Raw genomic sequence first — 27915 nt, forward strand, 5'->3', positions numbered from 1 at the left:
CCAAAAGCCCCCACTTCTTTTTCCTTTCTAAATGTCCCGCCTCCCCCCACCCTCAGTTGAGTCTCAGTTGAGAAGGTGTCTTCTTGTTTTTCCTCCTCTTGAGTATACAACCGGAGGGAACAGATTGAAATAGCAACTATAACAGCAGGGATTTAGGGCAGACCAGAAAGAATTCCTTACTCAGTGCTCAACCTCTAGAGGTCCCCGATGTCCTAGGATCAGGGCCCAGATATTTTAGAGCCTGGCTCTTCAGATGTTTAAAAGTCTGTGGGTTTTTGTTTTTGTTTTTTCTTTTTCTTTTTTTTTTTTTTTTTGAGACGGAGTCTTGCTCTGTAGCCCGGGCTGGAGTGCAGTGGCCGGATCTCAGCTCACTGCAAGCTCCGCCTCCCGGGTTTACGCCATTCTCCTGCCTCAGCCTCCGGAGTAGCTGGGACTACAGGCGCCCGCCACCTCGCCCGGCTAGTTTTTTGTATTTTTAGTAGAGACGGGGTTTCACGGTGTTAGCCAGGATGGTCTCGATCTCCTGACCTCGTGATCCGCCCGTCTCGGCCTCCCAAAGTGCTGGGATTACAGGCTTGAGCCACTGCGCCCGGCCTTTTTCTTTTTTTTTAAAGTAAAAATCTCCCTTATGCAGTCATCAAAATTCTAGGAGGTGAGGGTCAGTGTAAATGGGCGGGGGTTCCAGATCTGTCTGTTCTGCCCTCCTCTTTTCCACTCTATATTTGAAAACCCAGGTTAAATAATCTTAACTGGACTGTGGTGGCTGAGCTTCCCACAAGGGCCCAGAATTCCTGAGAAGTGGACCCATCTCCCTCCCCAGGCTCTTGTTCTTTAAGTGGGACTTTTCTTTTGGAGCCTACCTCAGTGTTCCCACACTTGCCTCGTTATAAGAATCACAGAGGACCATACCCCTCCCCTGTAGCTTCTGGTTCTGGAGGTCTGGGGTAGGGCCTGGTAATCTGCATTGTACCAAGTCCCTCAGGTGGTGTTTATGACCAGGCAAGTATAGGAAGTTTGAGCTCACTTGTATCCCTGTTGTTGCCCCTGCAGCTCATTCTGCTGCAGCCCAGAAGGCCGGCCAGTCCCTCTCCTGCAGCCTCTCCTGAACCCCCAGCATCCCTCTCCAGAGCAGAGTGGTAGCCAAGGCCCAACAAGGGGAAGAAGGAAGTGGCCCAACCAGAACTGGGAGAAATGGCTCAGATTCCTGCTTCTCTCCAGGGCATTTGGAGGGGCTGATCTGTGTCCCCACTGGCAGAGGACACTTGGGGAGGGGTTTAGCCTAGCCTAAGTGGGCCCAGGGGCAGAGAGGGGAAGAGGAGAGAGCCAGAACACAGCCTATTACACATTACATCTGCCCTCTCCATCTGGGATTAGGTTGGGCAGGAAGCCTCTGGGAAATGTGGGCTGGTCTCAACCCGTTTGAAACAGTGGAGGTGAAGATGACGGGTAAATGGGTCTCCTCATTTTACAGACGAGAAACAGACCCAGAGGGGAGTGGGGCTGGCCTGCACAGGCCAGTGAGGAGGCCTGACCTGGACTCACACGAGTGCATGCAGGGAGTTGGGCAGAGCAGGGCCTGACTCTCCTTCTAGTGCTCTCCCCAGAGTGCCCCTTGGAGGCCTCCTCATGAGTCCCTCCTCACAGGTGGGTGAGCTCTGATGGGGGCCCGGGAGTGGAGGGGAACCCCAGGCCTCCTCCTTCCTCCCAGACAACTGGGGCTCTGGGCTATGTGTGTGGTGGAGGCAGCCTGGGCTCTGAGAGGCTCCCGGGTGGCGCCACCCGCCCAGCACCCTGGACAGCGCCCCACGCTGGGCTATCCCTGGCTGTCTCCAGGCTTCACTTTGGCTTCTGGGGTGGGCCCTGCTCCAATTAGGCTGCGTCTGTTGACTTCCTTGTCTCCTCTCTGAACTCCTCCTTGAAGACAGCCTCCCAGCCCAGTTCCCTCCATTAACCACAAAGGTAAGGTTCTCTTATCTCTGGCTCCTGGAGCCAGGGCAAGAACGCGGGAAGAAGCTAGGGGACCGGCTGCTGTCAGTCTGTGGTTTGTCACCATCACTCACCAACAGGAATGGCGGGGGCCCTGCTGGACCCTTCTCCACTTCCTCCCCACTTGAATCTTCCTCAGAGGGCTTTGGTGAACTCTGGCGGGCACAGCAGAGACACAAGAGGTAATAGGAAGGGCAGGGACTGGGGCACAGTGGGCTGGCCAGGGTCAAGGGTGAGGTGAGGTGGCTGCTTGGACAAGGCAGTGAGGGCACCATGACCCAAACCCACACTCCAGCCAGAAGGGCCCCGAGGAGATCGTCTCGGCCATCTCCCACTTTCGGGCAGGCTGCTCTGCCACTGGTCCTGTTGGACTTCAGGCGCCCCCCAGCCCCAGCCCTGTCTGACTGGTTCTTCCTCTCTCCACCCACTGCCAGGTCTAGAGGAGTCCCAGGAGCAGCCAGGACAGGCGGAAGTGGTGGCTGCCATGGAGGAGGACAAACTCTTTTCTGCAGTGCCTGAGGAAGGCGATGCCACCCATGACCCCAGCCCGGAGCCTGAGGAGGAGCCGGGGGTCCGGAATGGAATGGCCAGTGAGGGCCTGAACAGCAGCCTCTGCAGCCCAGGGCACGAGCGAAGGGGCACCCCAGCGGACACTGAGGAACCCACGAAGGACCCAGACATGGCCTTCCGTGGCCTCAGCCTTGGCCTCTCTCTCACCAATGGCCTAGCCCTGGGGCCAGACTTGAACATTCTGGAAGATTCAACAGGGTCCAGGTCCTGGAGGGCTGGCGTGCTGGCAGAGGGAGATGATGCTTCTAGGAGCCTCTGCCCAGATGCTGAGGACCCTCAGCTGGGGTGAGTGGATGTCTTGCTATGGGAGCTCACCACATTTGGCTGCTCTGTTTTTGTGTGGCCTGGGCCTAGCCACTTAGTTTCCCTGGTTCTTGTTTTTCTCATACATAAAATGGGGATTTCATATCCCTCTTTTGCCCAGATTCTGGGTGTTTTGAAAGGACAGAGCTGCTGTCAGTCTGTGGTTTGTCAGAACCACAGACTGACTTTGATGGAGAATTCAAAGGCCAGCAGATTGGGGGGCTGAAGGTTATGCCATCGTGAGCTGCTTCTATGTGGGTTGTGGGGGACGGGGAGTGCTGCCCTCCCTCCATCCCAGGCTGGGCATTTGAATTCCAAGTCCTTTTAAAATGCCCAATGTGAAAATTAATCTGGTTCATCCCTCTGCTTCCTGGAAATGAGACTCTCCAAAATCCTTCAGCTGACTCCGGGAAAGCAGGCTTTGGGCTTTAATCCCTCTCAGCTACTCTCCCCTGCAGTAATTGTCAGGAAGTTCTACCAGGGATCTCACTTCAGTCCTGCTTGTTGGAGTTACAGCCCAATTTCTATTGTCCTCAGCAGATGGTGGAGACACCTGGAGTTTTGGGGGTGTGTTGGACACGCAGAGCAGGGAAGGGACAGAGAAATGTCTAGAAGGCACCAGGGTGGGCTGAGAAAAGAAGGCATTTAGAAGTCTTAGTGCGCATAGCTGCAGGCTCTGGCCTGAACGGGCAGTGTATGGGTAGTGTGTGAGTGTGCGTGGGGGCATGAGTGTGTGCTTGCCCTGCATGTCATGTGTGCACAGGGATGTGTGAACGTGTTGGTATGCATGCGGATGGTGGCTGTGGGCGGGGAGTGTTGGTGCCCCTGGCCTGGACATTTGTGGCTGCACATTTGGGCGCATGTACATGTTATGTAGGGATAAGTGTCTCTAGGTCTTCGTGGGCAGGAGTGTGAGTATGTGGGGTTGGGTGTCTGTGTCACTGGGTGTGCCATGGCCATAAGCGTGTTTCCATCCAGGCAGGGTCTAGGGCAGCCCCATAGCTGGCAGCAGGGCGGGGGCAGGGGACTGGGGCTTCTTAGAGCACACCGTATTGAGGTGGCATCTTTACTTGGGATGGTGAGGCTGGGGGCAGTTGGAGGCTTGGAGATTGGACTGATGGTCTTCAAGCTCCCATCAGGGCCACTCCTCAGGCTTGCTCAGTTGCATGAGGAGGTGGGAGATGGGGGGTCCATTGGTGGCTCTGACCCTGGGCTGAGAGCTCCCCGCAGGCAGGGCTCTGTCTTGTTTGGATGTCTCTAGTGCCCAGCACAGGCCTGGCAGAGGTGTCTTTACTGGGCTGACTTTGGGTATTTGCCCTGGTGGCCAGGGCAATGGACCTTCTTTCCCCTCCTTTCCTTCCAGAGGTCAGTAGAGGAAACTTCTACCCCAGCCCCTGCCAGGCATTCTGCGCCTTTTAGATTTCTGTCCCCCTCCCCACTTTGTTCCTTGGCAGGAGAGAGCCTAATGAGCCTGCAGTCTCAGCTCCTGCTGGGGCTGGAGTGGGAGTGTCTTCTCCAGGAAGCATACTGGGACAGAATCTTAGGCACTGGGGGGCCAAGGAGATGTTTGAGGGGCAGGGGCACTTCCCAGTCCTCCAAATACAGCTCAGTCTCTGCTACGCAGCAGGGGCTAGGGGAAAGTAGGGCATGACCAGAGCCTCAGGGGAGGCTGATGCAGAGGGAGGGGCGTGCTTCTTTGCCCATCATGGGCCTCGGTTGATCTGAAATGGGCCGGGCTCAGCCTGCTGTGTTTTTTCCTTGTGTCTCTTCCCGTTGCCGGCTGTATCTTCCATCTCTATCCTTGTCTGTCTAGCTCTTTCTTTATCTCTCTCACATTCTGTCTCTGTTGTCCTCCCGTATCCCTTTCCTCTGTCTCTTTCTTGTCCCCCTCTCATGGTCTTACTCTCTCAGTCTCTCTCTCTTTCCTTCCCTGTGTACCTGCTCGTGTCTCTGGTAGATAAGAATCTTCCCAGCCTCCTCAGTTCATGTATGTGTGATGCTGCTTTCCAGGTGCTGGAGATGAACAAAACAAAAGCTCTCATGGAGCTTGTAGTCTAGTGGGAGACCGAAGATAAATATTAAAACAATGAATACTTATATAGTATGTTGAAAGGAGATAAGTGCTTTGGGGAAGAAAAAGTAGGAAAAAAGGGGCTGGGGTGTTTGGAGGCAGGTTATGGTTTAGATTGGGAGGTCTGGGCAGTCCTCACTGAGAAAGGGATGTAGAAGGAGGGTTTTAGCTGGGGAAGAACACTTTGGGCAGAGGGAACAGCCAGTGCAAAGGCCTCTTTTGGGGGACAGCACAGGATCCTGCAAGGGCTTGGGAAGCGTCGGTGGGGCCATGGGGCTGAAAAGCACATGTTCATTCACCCAGCACATCGTTCAGCTAGATGTTCCGAGCACCTACTATGTGTGGGGATGCTCCGTGGCTTTGCAAAGCTTTTGTTCTGGAGCTGGGGAACATACAGTAAACAGGAGAAAAGACAGAATCTTACATGCCGGGAAGGTCTGAGGAGTAAATAAACAGATCCGGAGCAGGAGGCCAGTGTGCTGTGGGCCTGCCTCCCCTGCTCTCTCTGAGGAGGTGGCAATGAGGCCAGACCTGACAGCTGGGATGTGTTTGGTCGAGCTAAGAACCTCCCAGGTTGTGGGAAGAGCAAAATTATGACCCGGTGTGACACTGGTTGTGATAGGAAAATGTTCACATTGCTTTGGGAGCCTGGAGGAAGCAGCCCTCTATGCCGGGCTGGGGGATGAGGCCTTACATTCATTCATTTAGACACATATCTGAAGCCCACTATGGCCCCGGCCCCAGGTCTGCTCTTTTCCCTGCAGTATTCCCAGTACCCAGCCCGGTGTCTGGCACCTGTGCTCAGTCAGTATTGGCTGAAGGGATAAGTGAATAGGATGGGGGGTGGTGTGTCCCTAGGGGGCTCCCAGGCACAGATGAGTGCAGTTACCAGCACCTGTACTGGGGATACCTTGGCAGGATGGTGACTGGCTCCTTGCATCCCACAGGTTGGATGGTCCCGGGGAGCCAGATGTGCGGGATGGCTTCAGTGCCACGTTTGAGAAGATTCTGGAGTCAGAGCTGCTGCGGGGCACCCAGTACAGCAGCCTTGACTCCCTAGATGGGCTGAGCCTCACAGATGAGAGTGACAGCTGCGTCAGCTTCGAGGCCCCCCTCACACCCCTCATCCAGCAGCGGGCTCGTGACAGCCCTGAGCCAGGGGCTGGGCTGGGCATTGGGGACATGGGGTTTGAGGGGGACATGGGGGCAGCTGGTGGTGATGGGGAGCTGGGCAGCCCCCTGCGGCGCTCTATCTCCAGCAGCCGCTCTGAGAACGTCCTAAGCCGCCTGTCTCTCATGGCCATGCCCAATGGATTCCATGAAGATGGCCCCCAGGGCCCAGGTGGGGACGAGGATGATGATGAGGAGGACACAGACAAGTTGCTGAACTCAACCAGGTGAGGCAGGGCCCAGGCTGGGAGCTGGGAGAACCACTGAGCAGATAGGGAGACTGAGACCCAGGGTGGGCAAAGCAGATTAGAGTGACTCAGTATCCAGAGTCAGCACGCCCTCTTCAAGGTCACCTGGTCCACCCTCTGTATCCAGACTTCCCACCCTGCGTCCTGAGGTTTCATTCTGCTCTTCCAGGCCTTCTCAGCCCCGGTAGAAGTGGGGAGTCAGGGAACTATGCTGTGAGTTCACTTGAGAGGCTCTTCTGAAAGTCTGATTTCATTCCCTCCTGCTGCGGTGGAGCTTCTTTCCCTCTTCTGGCCCCTACATGGTTTGCAGTGGCCTGGGGAAACCTCCCAGCCTCCTCCAGGGCCTTTGACCCTGGGCCTCTGACCCTACTCCTCCACCCACCTTCCATCTGCAGTGACCCCAGCCTGAAGGATGGCCTGTCAGACTCAGACTCTGAGCTCAGCAGCTCGGAGGGGTTGGAGCCTGGTAGCGCAGACCCACTGGCCAACGGGTGCCAGGGAGTCAGTGAAGCTGCTCGTCGGCTGGCACGCCGCCTCTACCACCTTGAGGGCTTCCAGCGCTGCGATGTGGCCCGGCAGCTGGGCAAGAAGTGAGTGTGGTCTCCCCCACCCCCAACCCTGGGCAAACCTCGTGTCTTCCTCAGCCTCAAGGGTTTGTGGGTGACCTTCTTCAGGGGTGCCTTGTGCTGGGGGGTGGCTCCCAACAGTTCCCCGAGGACACCTCCTCCCGCCACTGTCCTCATTCCTGGCCTCGCCCTAAATCTGTTTCCTTTCTGGGCTGCTTGGGCGAGGCTGATGCTCTTGGGGAGGGGTGGTGGCGGGCGGCCCCTCAGGGCTGGGGGTGAGGGATGTGGGATGTGGTTATGGGGCCACCATGAATATGAGGACAGAGAACCTGGCAGCATCTGGGCCCAGTTAATGGGGCCAGGGAGAGAGGAGAACCTGGGCCTTGGGGGACACCTCTGGGACCCAGAGCTCAGGAAAGGGCTCCTGGCCTTCATTAAGCACTACTGTCTATTGGGACCAGCTGAAGGGGCTGAAGCCCCCAAAGCCCACACCCTGGCCTTCAGACCGGGTGCAAAGGGGACTGGCTAGATGAGAGCCCCAAGGGGGACCAGGGGACAGGCGGCATTGCAGGACAGAGGAAGTCTGCCGGCACATCCTGCGCACCTCTGACTACTGGTGTGTTCACCCGCCACCTGCCTCTGGCCCTTTTACCCGGAGTGCTTCCCAGCATCCGCATTAAGGCTCTGAGCTGTGCAGGAGCAGGCCTAGCCCTGCAGCACTGCTCACAGGGCTGGGAGACAGTCCAGACCCTTGCCCATGAGTGGGAGGTGACATGCAGGCTTTAGGCCTCAGGACACCCTGAGGGCGGCTCAAGTCCTCGATCCTCCTCTCCCTCCTCTTCTCTCTCCCTCCACTTCTCTCTCCACCCTCCGCAGCCTCCACGCTGCTCCTGCACCGGGTCCCTGACAATCGCGCCAGCCCAGAAATCACAATTCAGATGCCCTCACCTCTTCTGCTGGACTGGACCCCCAAACCTAATGCCATCCTTTCAGGAGCCTTCTTGGTGGCCTGCCCCTGCCCTCTCCCATCTTTTCAACCACTCCCTCCAGCAGCTAATTGTGCTCAAGTCTCTCCCATTTTAAAAACAGAAATTGTTTCTCATCCCCACTTCCTCCTCTAGCCAAAATTCTTGGGTTTTCTGCCCGGGATGGCCTCTATCCCCTTTCTTTCTCCACACTCAGCCCCTCCACACTGGTTTCCTCCCCCCAACACCGACTTCAGAAACCTCTTGTGCCAACATCACTGGTGGCCTTGTGTTTCTGAATCTGGTGGCTGCTCCCCAAGCCTCACCTTAGCCCCTTCAGCAGCTCCATGAGACTGGTCATTTCTTTCTTTTTCTTTAATTAAACTTTTTATTGTGAAAATTTCAACAAACATAAAAGCAGAGAAAAAAAAATCAAACCTCTATATACCCATTACTGGGTTTTAAAGTTACTATTTCTTCATTCTCATTTCATCTATGACCCACAGCTTTTTTCTCATGTGCTGGAAGATTGTAATGCATATTTCAGACACTCTATCATTTGATTTATAAATACTTTAGTATGTATCTCCAACTGATAAGGATCTTTTTTTACATAATCATGATTCTATTATAATTTCTAACAAAATGAACAAAAAATTCTTAATCTCTCCAACATTCAGACTGTGTTTAATTTTCTCTGATTGTCTCAAAAATGTTGGTTTATTGAAATCAAGATTCAAACAGGGTCCACACATCACACTTGGCTAATTGGTCTGTTAAGTCTCTTTGAATCAACAACAGTTCAGCAGTTCAGCAGTGCTCCTCCCTTCTTAAATGCTGTGTATTTGTTGAAGAAACCAAGCCACTTGTCCTAAAGAATGTTCCACAGTTCAGATGTGGTATCCTCATGCTGTTATTTAACATGTTTCTCTATTTCCCATAGGTCCTGCAAATGGGCAGTAAGCTCTAGGCTTAATTAGAATCAGGTGGAAATTTGTTCTAGTTTTTGACAAGAATTCCTCATGCCAGTCTTCTTGAAATACTGTCTTGGTTGGCCTGCAGGACAACACACCCCACCTCTGGCTGCTGTTTCTCAGCCTTCTTGCTGGCTCGCTCCTGGGTTCCCAACCCGATTTGGGGCTCTGGGCCAGCCAGCCTGTCTGTGCCCTCTCCTGTTGCATGGGCTCAGCCCCACCCTGAGCTATTACTGACCAGCTGTGGATTGATGACTCTCACACGGATGCCTGGTCCTGAAGTCTGACATCTCCCACAGGGGACTACCTTCTTGGTCATGCCCCATGTCCATTCCATCTTCGTGTCTTGTGGGTTCTGCCCCCTAAATCTCTCTTCTCCCCATCCCTTCTATCTCTATCTGGACATCTACGGCAGTCCTCCTATCGGTCTCCACTTAGCAAGTAGCGCATTCCAAAATACAGACTGCCCATCCCTGCTTTAACCCTTCTGAATCAAGTCCTGGTCCTTCCCCTGGTCCTGGCCTCATCACTTGCTGCCCCATTCCTGTTCTTTAGGTTCTGGCCACATGGCCCTGCTAGTAGCTTCTTGGACATGCCATACAGTTTCCTCCCTGGGGACACTGCATCATCCCACCCCTACTCCCTTCGTCTGGTTAGCTTGTAATTCCTTGTGTTGACTGAGACATCACCTCCCCCAGGAAGCCTTCCCAACACCTGCAGACCAAGGTTGAATGTTATGGCCCAACTGGCCAGTAGCCTAGGGGTTGAGCAGGTCTTGGGGGTGGGTGGGTCCGGATACCCTGGGCCCCACTCCCCAAGTAATGCCTATGATTCTGTCATCCTTGCGCTGGACCCTGCTTCTAACAGACATCCCATACTCTCCTGGCAGCAACGAGTTTAGCAGACTGGTGGCCGGGGAGTACCTCAGTTTCTTCGACTTCTCGGGCTTGACTCTGGACCGAGCACTCAGGTCAGTGGGGCTGGGACGGGCAGTGCCCACAAGTGGTTCAGGCTGCACATCTGGATGCTTATGCCAGCTCTACCATAAACTTGCTGTACAACCTTGGGCAAGTCTTTTGACCCCCTGGTGAGGCTGTGGGGAAGCGGCCACAGGAGCAGCAGCGGCCCAGTAGTTCAGCGAGTGCCCGCTTCGTAGTAGCTGTTAGGATGTGAGGGTGGAAATGTAGTTGTGACCCTAGGAGAGGAAGGGAGGCTCAGGACTTGCCTGTATTGAGCACTTCCTGCCCGCCAGATCCTCTAGGTCTTTACTCACCTTGCTTACTGCATCCTCCGTACCCTGGTAAGGTAGGCACTATCATTCATGTTTTTCACATGAAGAAACTATGGGCCAGAGGGGTAAAGAGACTTCCTCACAGTCATCGAGGGAGGAGATGGTAAAATGGGATTTGATCTCAACTCTATTGGTTTAGGACCTAGGGAGTAGACCTCAGGAGGGCCAATTGCAGGTTCCTAGAAGCCAGAGGGTAGAATGGATGGTTGCAGCCCTGTAGTATCTAGTAGGCTCTGGTGGCAGGGGCCAACTGGGCAGATACTGACCAGGCCCTAGGAGAGATGGAAGCATCTTGGAGCTAAGGGTGGGGTGATTCATGCACGTTAGACCTTTTGACTGTGTTCCACGTGTCTCTTACACTTTAAAAAAATGTAATTTCTGGCTGGGCACGGTGGCTCATACCTGTAATCCTAGCACTTTGGGAGGCCAAGGCCAGAAGATTACCTGAGGCCAGGAGTTCCAGAACAGCCTGGACAACATAGGGAGGCCAAGTCTCTACAAAAAGTAGAAAAATTAACCAGGCATGGTGGTGCAGGCCTGTTGTCCCGGCTCCTCAGAAGGTTTAGGTGGGATCACCTGAGCCTGGGGAGGTTGAGGCTGTAGTGAGCCATGACTGTACCACTGCACTCCAGCCTGGGTGACAGAGTGAAACCCTATCTCAAAGAAACAAACAAACAAACAAACAAAAAAACCTACATACAAAAAAAGTAATTTCCATTCTTTTTTCTTTGCTTCTGTTGGGATATTTTCGGCTGACCTGTTTTTACTTCACTTCACTTACCCTTTTTCTGTTTCTAATGTGTTATTAACCCATTTATGCCTGAGGTTGCAGTTTTCTGAATTACAAAATCAGACCTTGGCGATGACCTTAAGCAGTAGGATATAAATAACTCCCACACGCTTAGCGTTCTGGCACAATAGGCATAAATGGGTTTTGAACTCATTTACTGAGTTTTGAATTTATGTTATATTTTCCATTTCTAGAATTTCTATTTTATTAAAAAAATTAAAAAATAGATTCTAATTATCTGGGTGAATTATCCATCTTTTCCATTATTTTCTCCACCTTTCCCTCTCTTTTTTGAACATATTAGTTGTAAAACCCTTGCTGCTAACTCCAGTATCTATCACCTGAATCATCTGTGTTTATTTCTATTATCTCTTTTTTCTCTTTATTTTCCATCGTATATCCTGTCTCTTTGATTGCTTAGTAACTTAAAAAAAATTGGATGCTGGATACTTTATATAGAATTGTAGTGGTTCTAGATTATTCTATATTCCTCCAGAGAGGGTTTACGTTGCCCTTTGCTAGGCAGTTAGAAGGCGTGTGGGGATGCAGTCCTAATCGTTGCACTGAAGTTTGCTATGGCTCAGGGTGTGCTCTGATCATAGGGTAGAGGTCCTCAGAGTTTTCTACTGGGAGCCTTGTGTGTTCAGTTGGGCAAACCCCTTTCTTGGCTCAGAAGCCTAATTTTGTCTTCTCAGTGCAGCAACACTTCCTCCTCTTCAACAACAAAAAAAATCCCTCTACTTCTCAGAGGATTTCTGCTTAGCCTTTTTGCTTCCTGCCTTTTATATATATATATTTTTGAGACAGAGTCTTGCTCTGTTGCCTAGGCTGGAGTGCAGTGGCATGATCTCCACTCATTGCAAGCTCCGCCTCCTGGGTTCATGCCTTTCTCCTGCCTCAGCCTGCCAGGTAGCTGGGACTACAGGCGCCCGCCACCACGCCTGGCTAATTTTTTGTATTTTTATTAGAGACGGGGTTTCACCATGTTAGCAAGGATGGTCTCGATCTCCTGACTTCGTGATCCTCCCGCCTCGGCCTCTCGAAGTGCTGGGATTACAGGCATGAGCCACCACGCCCGGCCTGTATCTTTTATATCTCTGAAATTCAGCAACTATCTCAAAGGGAAAAGTGGCCATGTGTTTACAGCCCCTGAAGTCTCCAGCCTCTTGAAGCCACCCAATGCCCTGCCTCTTGCCTGTGCCCATAATCAGCAATTCCCCCAGGGAAAAAGCAGCCACAGAAGCTCAAACTACCTTTCCGCAGTTCTCTCCTCTCCAGAATCTTGGCCCTTTTGGTCTTTGCTGCCTCAGCAATTTTTCCAATAGCTTAAGAAAATCCATGGTTTTTATTGTTTTCAGTGGAAGTGTTGGTGTTCAGCAGGCTACTGTATCCTGAGCTGAATTGTAAAGATTGCAGTAGAATGAGGAAGATTGGTTGGGGAAGTTGTTCAGTGGGGTCAGCTTATGATCAGAGGTGTAGGTGCTGGACTGAGTGCCTTGTATGCCAGCCCAATACTGAGGCTCATTTGTGCAGGCACTGCAAGCGCGTAGGCTTCTGAAGAGGGTCAGGTGGGAGAGAACAAGCATGAGGTTGGGCGGAGGGGAAAGGTCGGTGTGAGAGGTTGCATAGAGGGTAGAGTAAAAGGGCTGGTGGTGCCAAGATGTGGGGGAGGGTGGGCAGTGGTGAGGCTGCCCCTAGGGACAGCCTGAGAGTTTGGTGGTCGTGGCACTGGGTTGGGGCTTGAGGCAGAGTGTCTAGGGAAGGGGAGTTTGGGCTGGGGAGTAGGAGCTGGGATGGATGGCTCATAGGTAAAACAGGCTAAGGTTGGAATGGGGGAGGTTTTGAGAAAGTCCTGGAGGAATGTGAGAAGAGGGAGGGGCCAGGCTGGGGGACAGATGGGAGAAGAGAACAGGAAGCAAGAGAGATAGGGAGAGGAGGACAGCGAGCTGTCAGACAGGGCAGTGCTATTATGCAGCAGTTGGTTGCTTGGGATTGGATTTTGAGAGTACTCTGCCGTTTTGGATGCCTTGAGGCGCCTCAGAGGGTAAGGGCTGGCTAAGACATGGCTTGCAGGTCCCAGGGTGCCTTAGGAGGTGGCATGAGAGAGGGTAAAACAAAGTGGGCATTGCAGTCATTCTGGGCCAAAATGAAATCAACTATAGCAAAGTTAAGAACAAACCATCTCCTGAACCCAAGACTGATGGAGACACCAATGGCTTCAGCCTGCAATCTCCCTTCCCAAGGGAATGACCTTTGATTTGGGCCTTGAGGGAGATTCAGAGCTGCCCAGCCGAGGAAGGAAGGGTGTCCTGGAGGCCTGGCCTGCTCTGAGGCACTGAAGAGTGAAATGCCTGTTCTGTCTAGGGTGTGAAGATAGCAGGTGGGTGTGAGGTTGGAGGCACAGGAGAGTAGTCCAGGCAGCGAATGTGGCCATGACGTGAGGAGCCTGGGTGCTATTCTGAGGGTGCCAAGGAGTCACAGGTTTTTTTTTTTTTTTTTTTTTTTTTGAGATAGAATCTTACTGTGTTGCCCAGGCTGGAGTGCAATGGCGTGACCTTGGCTCACCGCAACCTCTGCCTCCTGGGTTCAAGTGATTCTCTTTCCTCAATCTCCTGAGTAGCTTGGATTACAGGCATGTGCCAGCATACCTGGCTAATTTTTGTATTTTTAGTAGAGACAGGGTTTCACCATGTTGGCCAGGCTGGTCTTGAACTCCTGACCTTGGGTGATCTACCCACCTCAGCCTCCCAAAATGCTGGGATTATAGGTGCGAGCCACCGCACCTGGCCCAGTGATGGATTTTAAGCAGCAGTAAGTCCTGCCTGCGTGGGTATTTAGAAGGACAACTTGGTGTCTGCGGGGAGAAGGTAGTGGGTGCAGGGGTGGCCCCGTTGTCCTGGGCACATGATAAGAACAAACCATCAGGACTTGGTGGCAACTCAGTCTTGGGGTGGGGGAGGAGTGGGGGGATCAGGGTTGGGCCTGGGCTCAGCTGGAGGCACATGAAAGAGAGAGGATGACTGAGGAGAGCATTCTGAAGGGCAGGCATGGACAGGGCCTGGCTGTAGGGGAAGGAGCAAGGAGTGGGCATCCACCCTGAAGAAGAGCAGGTGCTGAGGTGCTCTTCTTTGTTCTTCACCATCTGTCCTCTGCCTACTTCCAGAAGCTCCCTGGAGGGTGATGAGGACTGAAACTCTAAAGTTTACCAGGCCCCCTGGTCTCAGCACTCCAAAGTGGCCGTCCTGGCGGCCAGGGCCTCCTGGGCTGGAGAGAGCGTCCAGACCCAGAGAATGGGGCACTGGAGCCCTGGCCTCCTAGGGTGGGTGTGTGGTGTGTGTGGGGGGGTGGTCTTACCTTGGGTGAGGACTCAGACTGCCCTCAGCAGCTTTGAATTGCCTTCCAGAACATTCTTGAAGGCCTTCCCACTGATGGGGGAGACACAAGAGCGTGAGCGAGTCCTCACACACTTCTCCCGCCGGTACTGCCAGTGCAACCCTGATGACAGCACTTCGGAAGGTATGGCCCCCGCCCACTCTGCCCAACCCTCCCCACCCACTCAGCCAGGCCCTGGCCCCCTCCCACCCTGGTCCACCTGGCACTTTGGCCCTGTTGCCAGGCCCAGATGGTTTGTCCTCTCCGGCATGCAGTAGGTGCTCAATGAATGCTAATTGAATAAGCTATGGCACACGGTCTGCCTGCTGAGCAAAGCGCAGTCTTGCCTGTTCTCCTCCCCACTGCCTGGAAGTCCCTCCAGCCTCGGGATTCAGCTCTGTGGCTCTCCCTTCTCTGTGGTCCCTGTCATGGTGCTGACTGTTGGTGTGGTGGCTGTCCCGGTGTGGTGGGGGTCTAGGTTGGGGTCCTCTTAGGGACAGGACTTGCCCAATAGATGGGCCCACATCTCAGGAACTGGGGGACGAGGCTCATCATTGGGAGAGACACAGGTCAATGCAGGGGCAGGGCTGGGGGCTCAGAGCTATTCCTAGGTCTGAGGTTCAAGGTGAATTTGGCCACAGGAAGCAGGAGTCCGGGCCAGAGTGGGTCCAGGGTGGTCAGACTCCTGGGGCAGGCAAGTGACTTGGGCCCTGCAATGGGGACAGACCGGGAGCATCATGCAGGCCCTGGCCCCTGAGGTGAGTTTGGCAGGTGGCTGGCCTCACTCTGTGTCCAAGGCCTCCTGGTGGGTTCCTTCAGGAGACGGGGGGTGGGAAGAGGTTGGATCCTCGCACTGAGAGTGCCACGTCTCTGACTCAGATGGGATCCACACGCTCACCTGTGCCCTGATGCTGCTCAACACGGACCTGCACGGCCACGTGAGTTGGGGAGGTAGAGGTGGGGGTGTCACATGTTCTCTCAGGGACCCACCTTGTGTTGATCCTGGTCCCTTCCTGAGACCTCTCACTCAGTGGCCAGGCTTCTTTTTGAAGGCCCGGGGGTTGTTCAGCTTGGCTTCCAGATTTGGCCCCACCCTAGTTTCATCCACCTGCGATCTGCCTGAGTCCCCACCCCCAAGTATGCCAGTGAGAGCAGCTGGGTCATGGGAGTTTAAGATGAGCCACAAATATGTGCCCCTTGTCCATGCTAAGAGATCATGTGCCCTTTCTGCCCCTGTCCCGCAAGTCTGAATGCAGCTGCATTGAAATACCATGCCCAGGGCAGCCCCTCCCAACCCCCTAGCCCTGACCAGGCCAAGCAGTGAACGCCCAGGCTGTGAGACTGTGTCTGGTCCAGGCCCCAGGCTGTCTCAGCGCTTCTCATGACTCAATAACTCCTTCTTCTTTCCTCTGTCTGCTCCGGAACCCCTCTCTGGGCTCTCTTGCCCTCGCAGGTGGTAAGTGTAGCTAGTGGTGTGCATGCCCTGTGTGCTCAGGCCCCCATCACCATGTCGCCCTTCTGTGTTCTCCATCACCATCTGGCTCCACCCAATCACTGCCCCATCATTTTTCACCCAGGGTTGTCAGAGTCCCCTGCTGGGTAGGGAATGTCTCAGTGACTCATGGGGACAACAGGTCAGTGAGTTAACCAGGAAATCTAGGGGATTTGGGGGTGAAAGAAAGAGCTGGGATAGACCCAACTTCAGATCCCACTCTTGCCTCCACGTGGTAGCTGTGTGACCCTGGGCAAGCACTGGCCCTCTCTGAGCCTCAGGTTTCACATCCAGGAGGTGGGAATAATGATCTCCCTGCAGTGTCATGGGCAGGACTGAGAGATGTAATATACATGGCACCAAGGGGCAGGGTCTGGCGCCTAGTAGGGATTTTATTATGTAGAATTTTGTTACATAAAAAGAACAATAGTATTCCTCATTACTGTGAAAACTGAACCAAGGGCAAGCTGGAAGACCCAGCCTGCAGGCCCCTGGAGGGCGAGATTGTGAAGGCCCAGTCTGCTGGCAGCCTGGGCTCATGGGTGCACTGGGGCATCTGGCCTGGGAGGGCTAGAACCTCGGTGCCTGTGACAGGAAGAGCAAATATGTGACAGCTTTGGCCAAGTCCACCTGGGCCTGCAACCTGAGTGTGGAACAAGAGAGAAGACGCATTCCACATGAATGTCACTGAGCGCCAAAGCCCATGAGCCTGCTGCTGTTCCCCCAGACTGTGCCCTTTGTTTATTGACAGAGAGCAGGTGTTGCTAGCCTGCTTTAAAAGGAGCACTCAACAGGCCCCTCACTCCCTGTCCCCACCCCTGGCTGGGCCTGTGGTCAGTCTCAGGGCTGTCTCTGCTGGGCCAAGCCTTGGTTGCCCCTCCCTATGGCTAAGAGCTGCTAAGGAGGGTGGCAGCCACTGTGTAGTGAACCCTGGGCCAAGAGCACCCTGGAGCTTGGTGGGCCTTAGCTGGCGTGGTCCCACATTGATGCCACAGCTGAGGAGAAACATCAGGACTTCATAGATTAGAAGTGGACTGGGAAGACTGTTCATGTTTGCGGCAGACAGACACTGAGGCTTTCTTCTCTCTCTTTTTTTTTTTTGGAGACGGAGTCTCGCTCTGTCACCCAGGCTGGAGTGCGGTGGTGCGATCTCAGCTCATTGCAAGCTCCGCCTCCCGGGTTCATGACATTCTCCTGCCTCAGCCTCCTGAGTAGCTGGGACTACAGGCACCTGCCACCACGCCTGGTTAAGTTTTTGTGTTTTTAGTAGAGACGTCTCTCTCTTTGCGTGGTCCTGCTCAGAGATTAGGAGCGTGGGCTCCGAGGCTGTGTTCTCTGTTGCTCCACAGGAAGGCTGTGTGGTCTGAGGCAAGTTATTTACTTCACTGCACATCAGTTTCCCCATGATAAAGTGCCAATGTGTAAAGAATATGAAGTAAAGCTTGTGCGCAAGGCCTGGAGGTTGCAGTTACTGGGAGCTCTTCAGGGCACCTGACGCTTTGCACTTTTCCCCTTGCCTCCTCCCCTCCCCCTGTCACTCATCAAGCAGGGACTGAGGCCTGGTGGGTTGCGGGGATCTCGGGAACAGGGGCCCTGCTAGTGCCCGCAGAAGAAGTTCTGGTCAGAGCGGGAGGCAGTAAAGGGGTATCGGGCTATAGGCATGCCCCTGAGATGGGTGCAGTCTGGTCGAGGAACTGGGGAGGCTTTGTGTAGGAGGGGCGCTGGGACCCTTGAGGTTGGAGGCTCAACAACAACCCTGTCTTCTGAGCACCTTCTGTATTCCATGAACAAGACGGGAAAGGGAGCCCCACCTGTTACAGAAGGTGGACAACACAGAAGTGAACAAGCGATTACAAGTTGTGCTGGCTCTGTGAAGGGCATACACAGGAAGGCATGATGGGGTCCGGACTGGGGGTTAGGGAAAGCCTGCAAGGTTTAGGCAGAGACCTGGATCAGTGGAAGCTGGCTATGGAAAGATCTGGGACTGTGCATTTCAGGCAATGGGGCCAGCAGGGCTGGTTTTCGTCTTGTGGCTGTTGGGAATAGCGCTGCTGTGAACATTCGTGCACAAACTTTCATTTGAACACCTGTTTTCAGTTCTTTGGGGTTTCTACCTCGGAGTGGACTTGCTGGTTCATATATCTGGTTGTTCTGTGTTTAATTTTTTGAGGAGCTGCAGAACTGTTTCCTTAGAGGTGTTTGTTTATGTCCAGATGGGAGATGATGGTAGCATGGGTAGAAGGGACTGACAAGGGAGACCTTTCAGGACTGAGTCTCACAGGACTTGCTGATGGGGTTGGTCAGTGAAAGAGAGAAGCAAGGGTGGCTTTGGCATCTGGCTAGCTGGGGGTGCCATTTCCTGAGATGGGAAGAAACTTCTGTGTGGGGGTGGTGGTGAGTGGGAGAGGTGGACTTGAGTCCCGCTTTTGAACTGTGTTTGAGATGCCTCTGGACATCAGTGAGGGGAGACCAAGGAGGCGGTGACATGGATGAGTCTGGGCCCGGTGCAGACACGTGGGCTGAAGACAGAGATGGGGGTGGGGTAGAATTCAAAGCTATGGGACTGGCTGATTGCCATGTCCCTGCAGAGAGAACACACTGATGGCCAAGTCCTGGAGCTCAGCGTTATGTAGAGGCAAGGCAGAGGAGTGGGAGAGACTGCAACGCATCCAGGGAGGTCGGAGGAAATCCATGAGTGTGTGGCATTTCTAAAGCCCAGACAAGACAGCATTTCGAGGAGAAGGGAGTGAGTGGCCAACTATATAAAAGGCTGCCATGAGGTCAAGTAAGGTGATGGCACGAGAGTGACCATTGGGATTGGAGCGGTCATGGATGGGATGGTCAAGGTCATTAGAGGCCTTTATAAGAGCACCTTAGGTGGAGTGGAGAGGACAGATGCCAGGTTGAAGTGGGCGAGATGAGCTCAGGAGGTGAGGGTGTGGTGGCCATAGACAGCTCTTAAGATGTTTGGCCTTGCGTGGGGGACTGATAGGAGCCAGCAGTCAAGTCTGATGTTAAAGCGGCCCAACCTTGTGCGTGTGCCGCCAGGATCAACTCAGCAGACAAGACGCTGCCACTGCAGGAGAGAGAAGGGACAGTGGAAGCTTCCCTCGAGATGAGAAGCAGAGCACAGGTGGGGAGTGGCCTTAAATGGGAGTGGGGGATGTTGACCGATCTCCCATGTTCGTAAGAAAGCGAGGCAGAAAGTGGAGGTGCTGCAGTGGGCTTGGTAGCTCTGGCGATGAGAAGATGAGGGGCTTCTGACAGCTTCTACTTCTTTTTTTTTTTTTTTTTTTTTTTTTTTTTTTTTTTTTTTTGAGACGGAGTCTTGCTCTGTAGCCCGGGCTGGAGTGCAGTGGCCGGATCTCAGCTCACTGCAAGCTCCGCCTCCCGGGTTTAGGCCATTCTCCTGCCTCAGCCTCCGGAGTAGCTGGGACTACAGGCGCCCGCCACCTCGCCCGGCTAGTTTTTTTGTATTTTTAGTAGAGACGGGGTTTCACGGTGTTAGCCAGGATGGTCTCGATCTCCTGACCTCGTGATCCGCCCGTCTCGGCCTCCCAAAGTGCTGGGATTACAGGCTTGAGCCACCGCGCCCGGCCCTGACAGCTTCTACTTCTACCACGAAGCATCAGATGAGGTCCTGAGCTGAGAGTGAAGATGGGACGGGGGCTGACCAGTCAGAATGGGTTTAGTTAAGGTCACAGAAATGTAACACCCACTAGCCTTAAAAATGGCAGCTACTTACTGTTTGAAAAGTGTAGAGTCAGGCAGGGTCCAGGGTGGATTAGATTCAGCCTTGCCTCCAGTTAAGAGGTGATCTAATTTCTTGTCATTTTCTTCTGACAGTGATGTCAGCCTCATCCCAAGCCTGGCTTCCCCTATGCAGGCCCGATAGATGCAGCAATTCCAGATCTCACAGCCGCACTTCTCTGCTTGCTGGAGAGAGTTGGTATCTGAAGTGTCTTCTTAGGAGCTGGAGTCAGGAGGGCTTCTACCACAGAAGCTCCCAGAAAGTAGCTGTAAAATACCATTGGCCCCAGATGGGGCATATGCCATTTTCTGAACTGGTCTCTTTGGCCCAGGGAATACCATGGGACAACTGGAAACAGCCTAGGTTACCCGAATCAATCTCTGTGGCAAGAGGAATGAAGTGATCCAGGGCCTAGCCCTGGGCTAGGAGGTGGGGTCATTCTTCCCCACCCACACCTCATTGCTGATACATAATGGGAAAGGGGTTTTGGAGAGAGAGAGCCACAGTGTCTACTACAGGGACTTTGAGGCTTTTAATGGAAAGGAAAAGCGTGCCATGTTCATGGAGGATGGAGAGCAAACACAGGAACTGTGGCAGTGTCAGGAGTCTCCATGCCCATGTGGCTGTGGTCATAGATGTAAAATGGGACCAGCATAGCTGTGTGTCCTGCAAGTGTATTTGGTTGGACTTGGATACAGGTACAGTATAGGAAATCAGTTGGGTTTAGTCAGTGCTGGGCTTTTTCTAGGCAAATATGACAGAAGCAGAAAGGGGCAAGAGAGATGTTTGCAGGGAAGTGGTTACCGATGGGGTCTGGAATCTAAACTGGATGAAAAAGAAAGTGAGGACCTTTGGATCTTGTATTAGTCCATTTTCACACTGCTATAAAGAACATCCCTGAGACTGGGTAACTTGTAAAGGAAAGAGGTTTCATTGACTCACAGTTCCACATGGCTGGGGAGGCCTCAGGAAACTTACAATCATGGCGGAAGGGGAAGCAGACATCTTCTTCATGAGGTGGCAGGAGAGAGAAGAATGTAGGAGGAACTTCCAAACACTTATAAAACCATCAGATCTCCTGAGAACTCACTCACTATCACGAGAACAGCATGGGGGAAACCACCCCCATGATCCAATCACCTTCCTCCCTTGACAAATGGGGATTACAATTCGAGATGAGATTTGGGTGGGGACACAGGGCCAAACTGTATCAGATCTCAGTAGAGGATCAAAGGGTTGTTGGAGTGAGGATTTTAAAGAATGGGGGAAGTGGAAGAGCAGGAGATGGGGGTCAGGAGTTGTATTTGAAATGGGGGTTTTGGAGATGATGCCAATGCTGGTGATGATGGGTGATGACGGATCAGCAAATGAGTCTGGGATGCACTGAGTGGGGGATGTCAGGGAATGGTGATTTGCAAGCTCCAGCCATGAGAAGATGGCAGTGTGGGTTAGAATCGGAGATGGAGACCAGGAGAGAAATTCCAGAGGCATTTTTGTTGCACAGCCTATGGCACTGGTGAGTGGACTGAAGGCTGGGGTAAGGGAGGGAGAACCACCAGGGTTGAGGCAAACAGAGAGGGAGGGGTAGGTGGGAGAAGTCATTCTAGGAGAGCTCAAGCTGAAACAAAGTTTAGTTGTTTTTCAGGAATGGCTTAATTTCTCTCCAACCTTGTGTTGCTTGAAGAGTGGCAACAGTAGGAGTTTCTGGCAAGGTGCTGGATAGTGGAGGGCTGGAGGGACAGGCCAGGGTTTGGATGCTATCCTGAGGTCTGCAGGGGTCTGCCCATTCTCAGATGGTGACAGAGCCTCACACAATAACCTTAAGGGAATACCAAGTATAATTAAGGTTTAGCCTAGATTTGCAAATAGTGGCAAGGGTTTTTCTGCCCATAGGACCTTTGGTCAGCCCCTCCCCTCCTCCTGAAGGATGACGTCTGCTTGGCCCACTTCATCCTGCTTCTGGAATGAGCCTTAAAGACAGGCTAGCATTGTTCTGACCTCAGGGCTGTGCATGAAAGTCAGACTTGTGGGAAAAGGCCTGGCTCCTGTGGGGCAAAGGCAGTGACACAGTTTTACTACCTGGACGATGGCCTGGGCATCACCCTGTACCCATCCAGCCTCTACTCTGGGCAAGGAGATGAGTTTGAGGAGATAGTCGCCCTGGCCCTAGAGTGCCAGGGTCCAGGCCTTGGGATGGGGCGGTGGTTGTACCCGCTGTGACTTTCCTCTGCTCAGAGACAGAGGCTGTGGGAAGAAGTCCAAGGGCTCAGGAAAGACTGGGAAGCCCTGTAGATCCAAATGGGGTGGGAGGGAGGGGTGGAACTGAGAATTCAGAGGCTCCAAATCATGGACCTCCCTTGGGCTTTCAGATGATCTGGGTGCATGTCTTTTTGCCTGGCTGTCATTATAAGTATTATATTTTAAAGCAGATAACTTACCCAGTATAATTTCACTTCTTTGCATGAGTCTTGCTTTTTGGTCCTGAGAAAGATCAATTCTAGTGAATGTTTCATGTGGACTTGAAAAGAATGTATTCTGTGGTTGTCGGTTATAATGTTCTATATGTGCCAATAAGGTGCCTATATGTGTTGTAAAAATCATGTATATTCTTACTGATTTATTTTCTTGTTATGAAACTTACCATTTTAACTATTTTAAAGCTTACAATTTAGTGGCACTAAGTACATTCATAATGGCGTGCAATCGTCACTACTGTCTAGGTTCTGAACATCTACATCACACCAGAAGGAAACCCCACACCCATCAGCAGTCATACCCCATTTCCTCCTCCACCTGGCCCCTGGCTAATGCTAATTTGCTTTCTGTCTCTGTGAATTTGTCTATTGTAGATATTTCATATGAGTAGGATCACACAATATGTGGCCTGTTGTGACTGGCGTCTTTCATTTAGCGTGTTTTCAAGGTTCATTCATGTCGTAGCATGTATTGGTAGTTCATTTTTCATGGCTTAATAATATTCCATTGTATGGATATGTCACATTTTGTTTATCTGTTCATCTCTTGATGGATATTTGGGTCGCTTCCATCTTTCGGTGATTGTGAATAGTACTGCTGTGAACATTCGTGTACAAGTTTTTGTCTGAATATCTGTTTTCATATTTTAGGGGTATATACCTAGGATAGACTTGCTGGGTCATAGGATAATTCTACATTTAACTTTTTGAGGAAGTGCCCAACTGTTTTCCATAGTAGCTGAACCATTTTACATTTCTACCACCAACGTGCAGGGGTGTTCTAATTTCTTTACATCCTCACCAACCCTTTTCTTTCTTAGGATAGCCATCCTAGTGGATGTGAAGTGGTATCTCATTGTGGTTTGGATTTGTGTTTCCCTAATGATTAGTTGTGTTGAGCATTTTTTTCATGTACTTTTTGGCCATTTGTATATTTTCTTTGGAGAAATGTCTATTCACGTCCTTCATTCATTTTAAAATTAGGTTATTTGTCTGTTGTTGTTGTATTCTTAGAGTTCTTTATATGTCCTAGACATTAAACCTTTGGTAGATACTTGATTTATAAATATTTTTTCTCACTCCATGGGTTGTTTTTCATCTCTTGATAGTGTTTGTTTTTTTTTTGTTGTTGTTTTGTTTTTGTTTTTGTTTTGTTTTGTTTTCCTTTTGAGACAGGGTCTCTCTGTCACCCAGGCTGAAGTGTAGTGGTGTGATCCTGGCTCACTGCAGCCTCAACCTCCTGGGCTCAAGCACCTCAGCTTCCTGAGTAGCTGGGACCACAAGCATGTGCCACCATGCCCAGCTAATTTATTTCCTTCCTTCCTTCCTTCCTTCCTTCCTTCCTTCCTTCCTTCCTTCCTTCCTTCCTTCCTTCCTTCCTTCCTTCCTTCCCTCCTTCCTTCCTTCCTTCCCTCCCTCCCTCCCTCCTTCCTTCCTTCTTTCTTTCTTCCTTTCTTCCTTTCTTTCTCTTTCTCCCTTCCTTCCTTCCTTCCTTCCTTCCTTCCTTCCTTCCTTCCCTCCCTCCCTCCCTCCTTCCTTCCTTCCTTCTTTCTTTCTTCCTTTCTTTCTCTTCCTCCCTCCCTTCCTTCCTTCCTTCCTTCCTTCCTTCCTTCCTTCCTTCCTTCCTTCCTTCCTTCCTTCCTTCCTTCCTTCCTTCCTTCCTCTCTCTCTCTTTCTTTTATTGTTTTTTTAGAGACAAGGTCTCCCTATGTTGCCCAGGTTGGTCTCCAACTCCTGGGTTCAAGTGATCCTCCCACCTTGGCTTCCCAAAGTGCTGGGATTACAGGTGTGAGCCACCACAGCTGGCCTAGCTTTTTTTTTTTTAAAGTTATTGATTCAATTTCTTTACTTGTTATAGGTCTATTCAGATTTTCTATTTCTTCTTGAGCCAGTTTTAGTAGCTTGTGTATTTCTAAGAATTTGTCCATTTCATCTAGATTATCTAATTTTTTTGGCATAGAATTCTTGCCAATTTTTTGTCGGCTTGTTCTTCCTGTTACTAAGAGAGCAGTGTTAAAATCTCCAGCCAAGATTGTGAACATGTCTTCTTTTGGTTCTGTCAATTTTTGTCTTGTATATTTTGAAGCTATGCTACTAGATGTATACACATTTAGGATGATCATATCTTCTGGCAGATTGACCCTTTTATCACTATGAACATGTCCTTCTTTATGTCTAGTAATGCTTCTTGCCTTCAAATCTATTTTGTCAGATGTTAGTGTAGCTATACTGGAGTTCTTTTGTTAGTGTTTATGTGGTACATCCTTTTCTGACTTTTTCTTTCAAAGATTTCTGTTCTTTTATATTTAAAGCATGTCTCATGTATCATATACTTAAAAATAAAATCCGGTAATAATGTTAATTTGAACATTTAATGAATTATGATATATTTGAGTTTAAGTATATCAAGTGACTATTTGTTTTCTCTTTGACTCTTCTGTTTCTTTTATTTTCTTCTTTTGCCTACTTTTGGATTAAGTATTTTTTAGAATTCCATTTCCCTGCTCTGTTAGCTTGTTAGTTGTGCATTCTTTCGGAATTCCTTTTATGGTTGGCAATTTGCATTTTCGACTTATAAAGTACTTGTACCACTTCCTGGGCAATGAAATACCTTGAAACACTTTAGTTCCATTTACTGCTCTCTTAACTTATATACTCCTGTTGTCATGCTTTTAACCATTATATCTCTCTATATTTTATTCCCTGGAAAACTTTATTGTTGCTCTACATAGTCAATTTTCATTTAGAGTTACCAATTCTTTTTGTTATTTCATTCATTTCTGCTTCTCCACATTTCCATCTGGGATAATTTTTCTTCTTTTAGTATTTTCTTTCTTAATTTCAACTTTTTTATTGAAGTGTGACTGGGTGCTTCCCAAGACCCTTGTCCTTGGTGGGCCCTGAACTCCAATCTCATTTCTCCAATCCTAAGAGGCCACTTAGCCGCTCAGCCCCTGGCCACTGCTGGGAAGCAGCAGGTGCTTCAGGGAGGAACGCTGCTCTTTCTGGGGTCACCTCTCCACACTCCCCTGCAGGATCCTCACCCTTGAAGCCTTCACTGCTTTTGTAAAGCCTCCAATGCTGCTGGGAAGTTTCAGCCACAAGAAGATAGTCTGATATTGCTCAGATTAGAAATCTTGCCTTGTTATTTTTTGATTTTGCGCTCCTGACCAATGGCTGGGGAATGTTCAGTTTGTGTGGAACTCAACGACAGTCTTATCAACATTGCCCTCGTAATCTATCACAAATGTACACACATGGCTATATATTTATCTATGTACACACGCACGTATATATGTAAAACTATACACAGAAACATACAAAACACACTTGTATCAAGGCATACATAGGACCTTTTCTCCTGAACGATTTGGAAAAGCATAGAAAGTTCTTGTTTGTCAGCTACTTATAAAGCCTTACATCATTGTTTTCTGAATGATTTCTATGGTGTGTGAATGTCCCATATGATGCTAATAGAGTGTCTTTGCTAAAATAGTACCAAGGTCAGTAAACTTGGGAAATGACATGGGATCCTCTCCTTGGAGACACCAGCACATATGAGCGTGGTAAAGACTCTGAAACATGTACATAAACTTGTTCTATTATGAAATCTTTTTTTGAGAGAATACCTATCTCCATCTCCTGGGATACCAGAGTTCTGTAGGTAAACCTTGGAAAACACTGCTTTAGAGCAAACCCCAATCCACAAAATCCTACAGTGGTAAGTATCTGCTATTCAAGAGTCTTCATCCTCACAAAGATGAAGTCCTGTTCAGTGTTTTCTCAGACGTGGGGACTCCAAGGAGAGTCTGGAAGTATGAATATTAGGTGTTGGGTTTGCAGGGTTTGAGCCCCTCTGCTACTCATTGGTTAAAACAGGAAGGCAGAACTTGGGGATTTAGTCATTTCCAGCTCTTTGCCTGTTTCTACCTCCGAGTGTGAAACAATCTGCTTGGGTTCTCTTTGTTCCAGCTCAGCTCAGCTCAGCATGGGGCACTCATGTGTGTCCGTGGCAATTGATTTTTGACTCCCATAAACTTTCCCTCACTTCACTTATGTCTTGGAAGCCTTGCTGCCCCTCTGTGCAGGTGAGAGGGTGAGACAGTTGTGGCAGAATATGCAGAGCTTCTCTTCAGAAGCCAAGAGGCCGGGTTTCAAGCCCTGGTGCTGAGTGACCTTGGGAGAGTTAACCGTGGAGTAGCGGTGAGAGCACGGGCTTTGGTTTCAGACACACTTGGCCCTTTCACTTCCTTGCCGTGTGATCATGGGCATGTCACTTCACTTTCCTGTACTTCAGTTTCCTTACCTGTCAAATGGGGACAATAAAAACAGGCACCTCACCTTCTCCTTGGGGTGAGAAAGAAATAAGATCATGCATGTCAAGCACAAGACCTGGAACACAGTAGGCACCTGGCAAATGTCAGCTCTTACAACTCTTCATCCAGCCCGACTCCTTCACCTGGGCTGCAGAAGAAGCCCAACCTCTCAAGATGCTTGACAATCAAGCACAGTTCTGACTGTGAGAAAGAGTTTTGTAAACTCTTGGAGACAATAGAAAATTCATGCAATTTAATTTTCATTATTGCCCTTAACACTGCCTCATCCCTCTGGCTGGGCAGGGCAGGGTGTGTGGGGAACACACCAGCCTCCTTCCCTACTCTTAGGCAGAACCATTTCTCCATTACAGAACATTGGCAAGAAGATGTCCTGTCAGCAATTCATTGCCAACTTGGACCAGCTGAATGATGGCCAAGACTTTGCCAAAGACCTGCTGAAGGTATTATCTGCTGAGAGTCCCCATCCCACTAGCTGCACCCTGTGTGGATAGAGAGGAGAGAGGTCTCTGCCCCATGAAATCCTGGCATTCCAGGCCCTTAACACAGGGTGCAGGGCCATGATGACAAAGTTAGAAACCACCGAGCTCAACATTTGGCTGTTCTGTGTTCCCTGAGTTAGGCAGAGGGGAAGGCTTTGTGAGATTTGTTTTTAGTACTCCATTATCACCATTACTGTCACAGTAATAATCAACACTGCTACCAACTGTCATAGCTGCCACCCACCACAACCGCCACCACCACCTTCACCACAAACATCATTATTGTCACCACAAGGAAAAGCCCCCTCTTTCCTTCAACATCACCAGGAATTAAGAGAATCCAGTTTTCTTTTGAACCTGAAGTGAAGGGTGGAACTCTAGCCTTTCTAGTCTGGTTGTTTCTGAACTGAGGAAAAGGAGCAGGTTTTTGGTGGGTTGGTGATGGGCTCATTTTTATTATTTATGTATTTTTGAGACAAGATCTCATTGTGTTACCCACACTGGAGTGCAGTGATGCAATCAAGGCTCACTGAAGCCTCGAACTTTTGGCCTTGAAGGATTCTCCTGCCTCAGCCTCCCAAGTAGCTGGGACTATAGGTGCATGCCACTGTGCCTGGCGATTTTTATTTTTATTTTATTTTATTTTTTTTTTGTAGAGCCTGGGGATCTCACTGTGTTGCCCAGGCTGATCTCAAACTCCTGGACTCAAGCAATCCTCGCACCTCAGCCTTGCAAAGTGCTGAAATTATAGGCATAAGCCACCGCACTCAGCCAGCTTCATTTTTAAATAGTGGGTTTGAAGAATCTTATAATACTACAGGGGTAGTTGAATAATGAGTTCGGAGGTCTCTATCCAAACCCCAATGTTCCATAGAACACTGTCTCCATCACTCTTCTTACTATATTATATTCTTCACCATTGAGAAGCATTTGTTAAGAACATATTTGTGAATCAAACAATCCCAGTCCCACTATCCACCTATCCATTTCTCCCCATCTACTCATTCACCTATTTACCCACTTCTGCACCCATCCACTCATCCTCCCATGCATCCACCCAGCCACTCAATCATTCA

The 27915-nt window shown here is 50.7% G+C and overlaps 1 protein-coding gene across 17 annotated transcripts in view; it reads left to right on the plus strand.

The window, feature by feature from the left end:
* Positions 1-27915, plus strand: part of PSD2 (pleckstrin and Sec7 domain containing 2) — a 56440-nt gene that overhangs the window by 18989 nt on the left and 9536 nt on the right. For 16 of the 17 annotated variants that reach the window (XR_013418024.1, XR_013418027.1, XR_013418023.1 and 13 more), the window contains 7 exon segments: positions 2421-2841; positions 5878-6327; positions 6744-6938; positions 9743-9823; positions 14338-14450; positions 15186-15244; positions 26711-26800. Coding sequence is in view for 12 of the 17 variants with exons in the window: in XM_078003750.1 (XP_077859876.1) it covers positions 2471-2841; positions 5878-6327; positions 6744-6938; positions 9743-9823; positions 14338-14450; positions 15186-15244; positions 26711-26800 (1359 nt within the window). In the remaining 5 variants the exon portion in view is untranslated. 17 annotated transcript variants of the gene reach the window in all.

Source organism: Macaca mulatta, chromosome 6 (genome assembly GCF_049350105.2).
Source record: "Macaca mulatta isolate MMU2019108-1 chromosome 6, T2T-MMU8v2.0, whole genome shotgun sequence".
NCBI classification, from domain to species: domain Eukaryota; kingdom Metazoa; phylum Chordata; class Mammalia; order Primates; family Cercopithecidae; genus Macaca; species Macaca mulatta.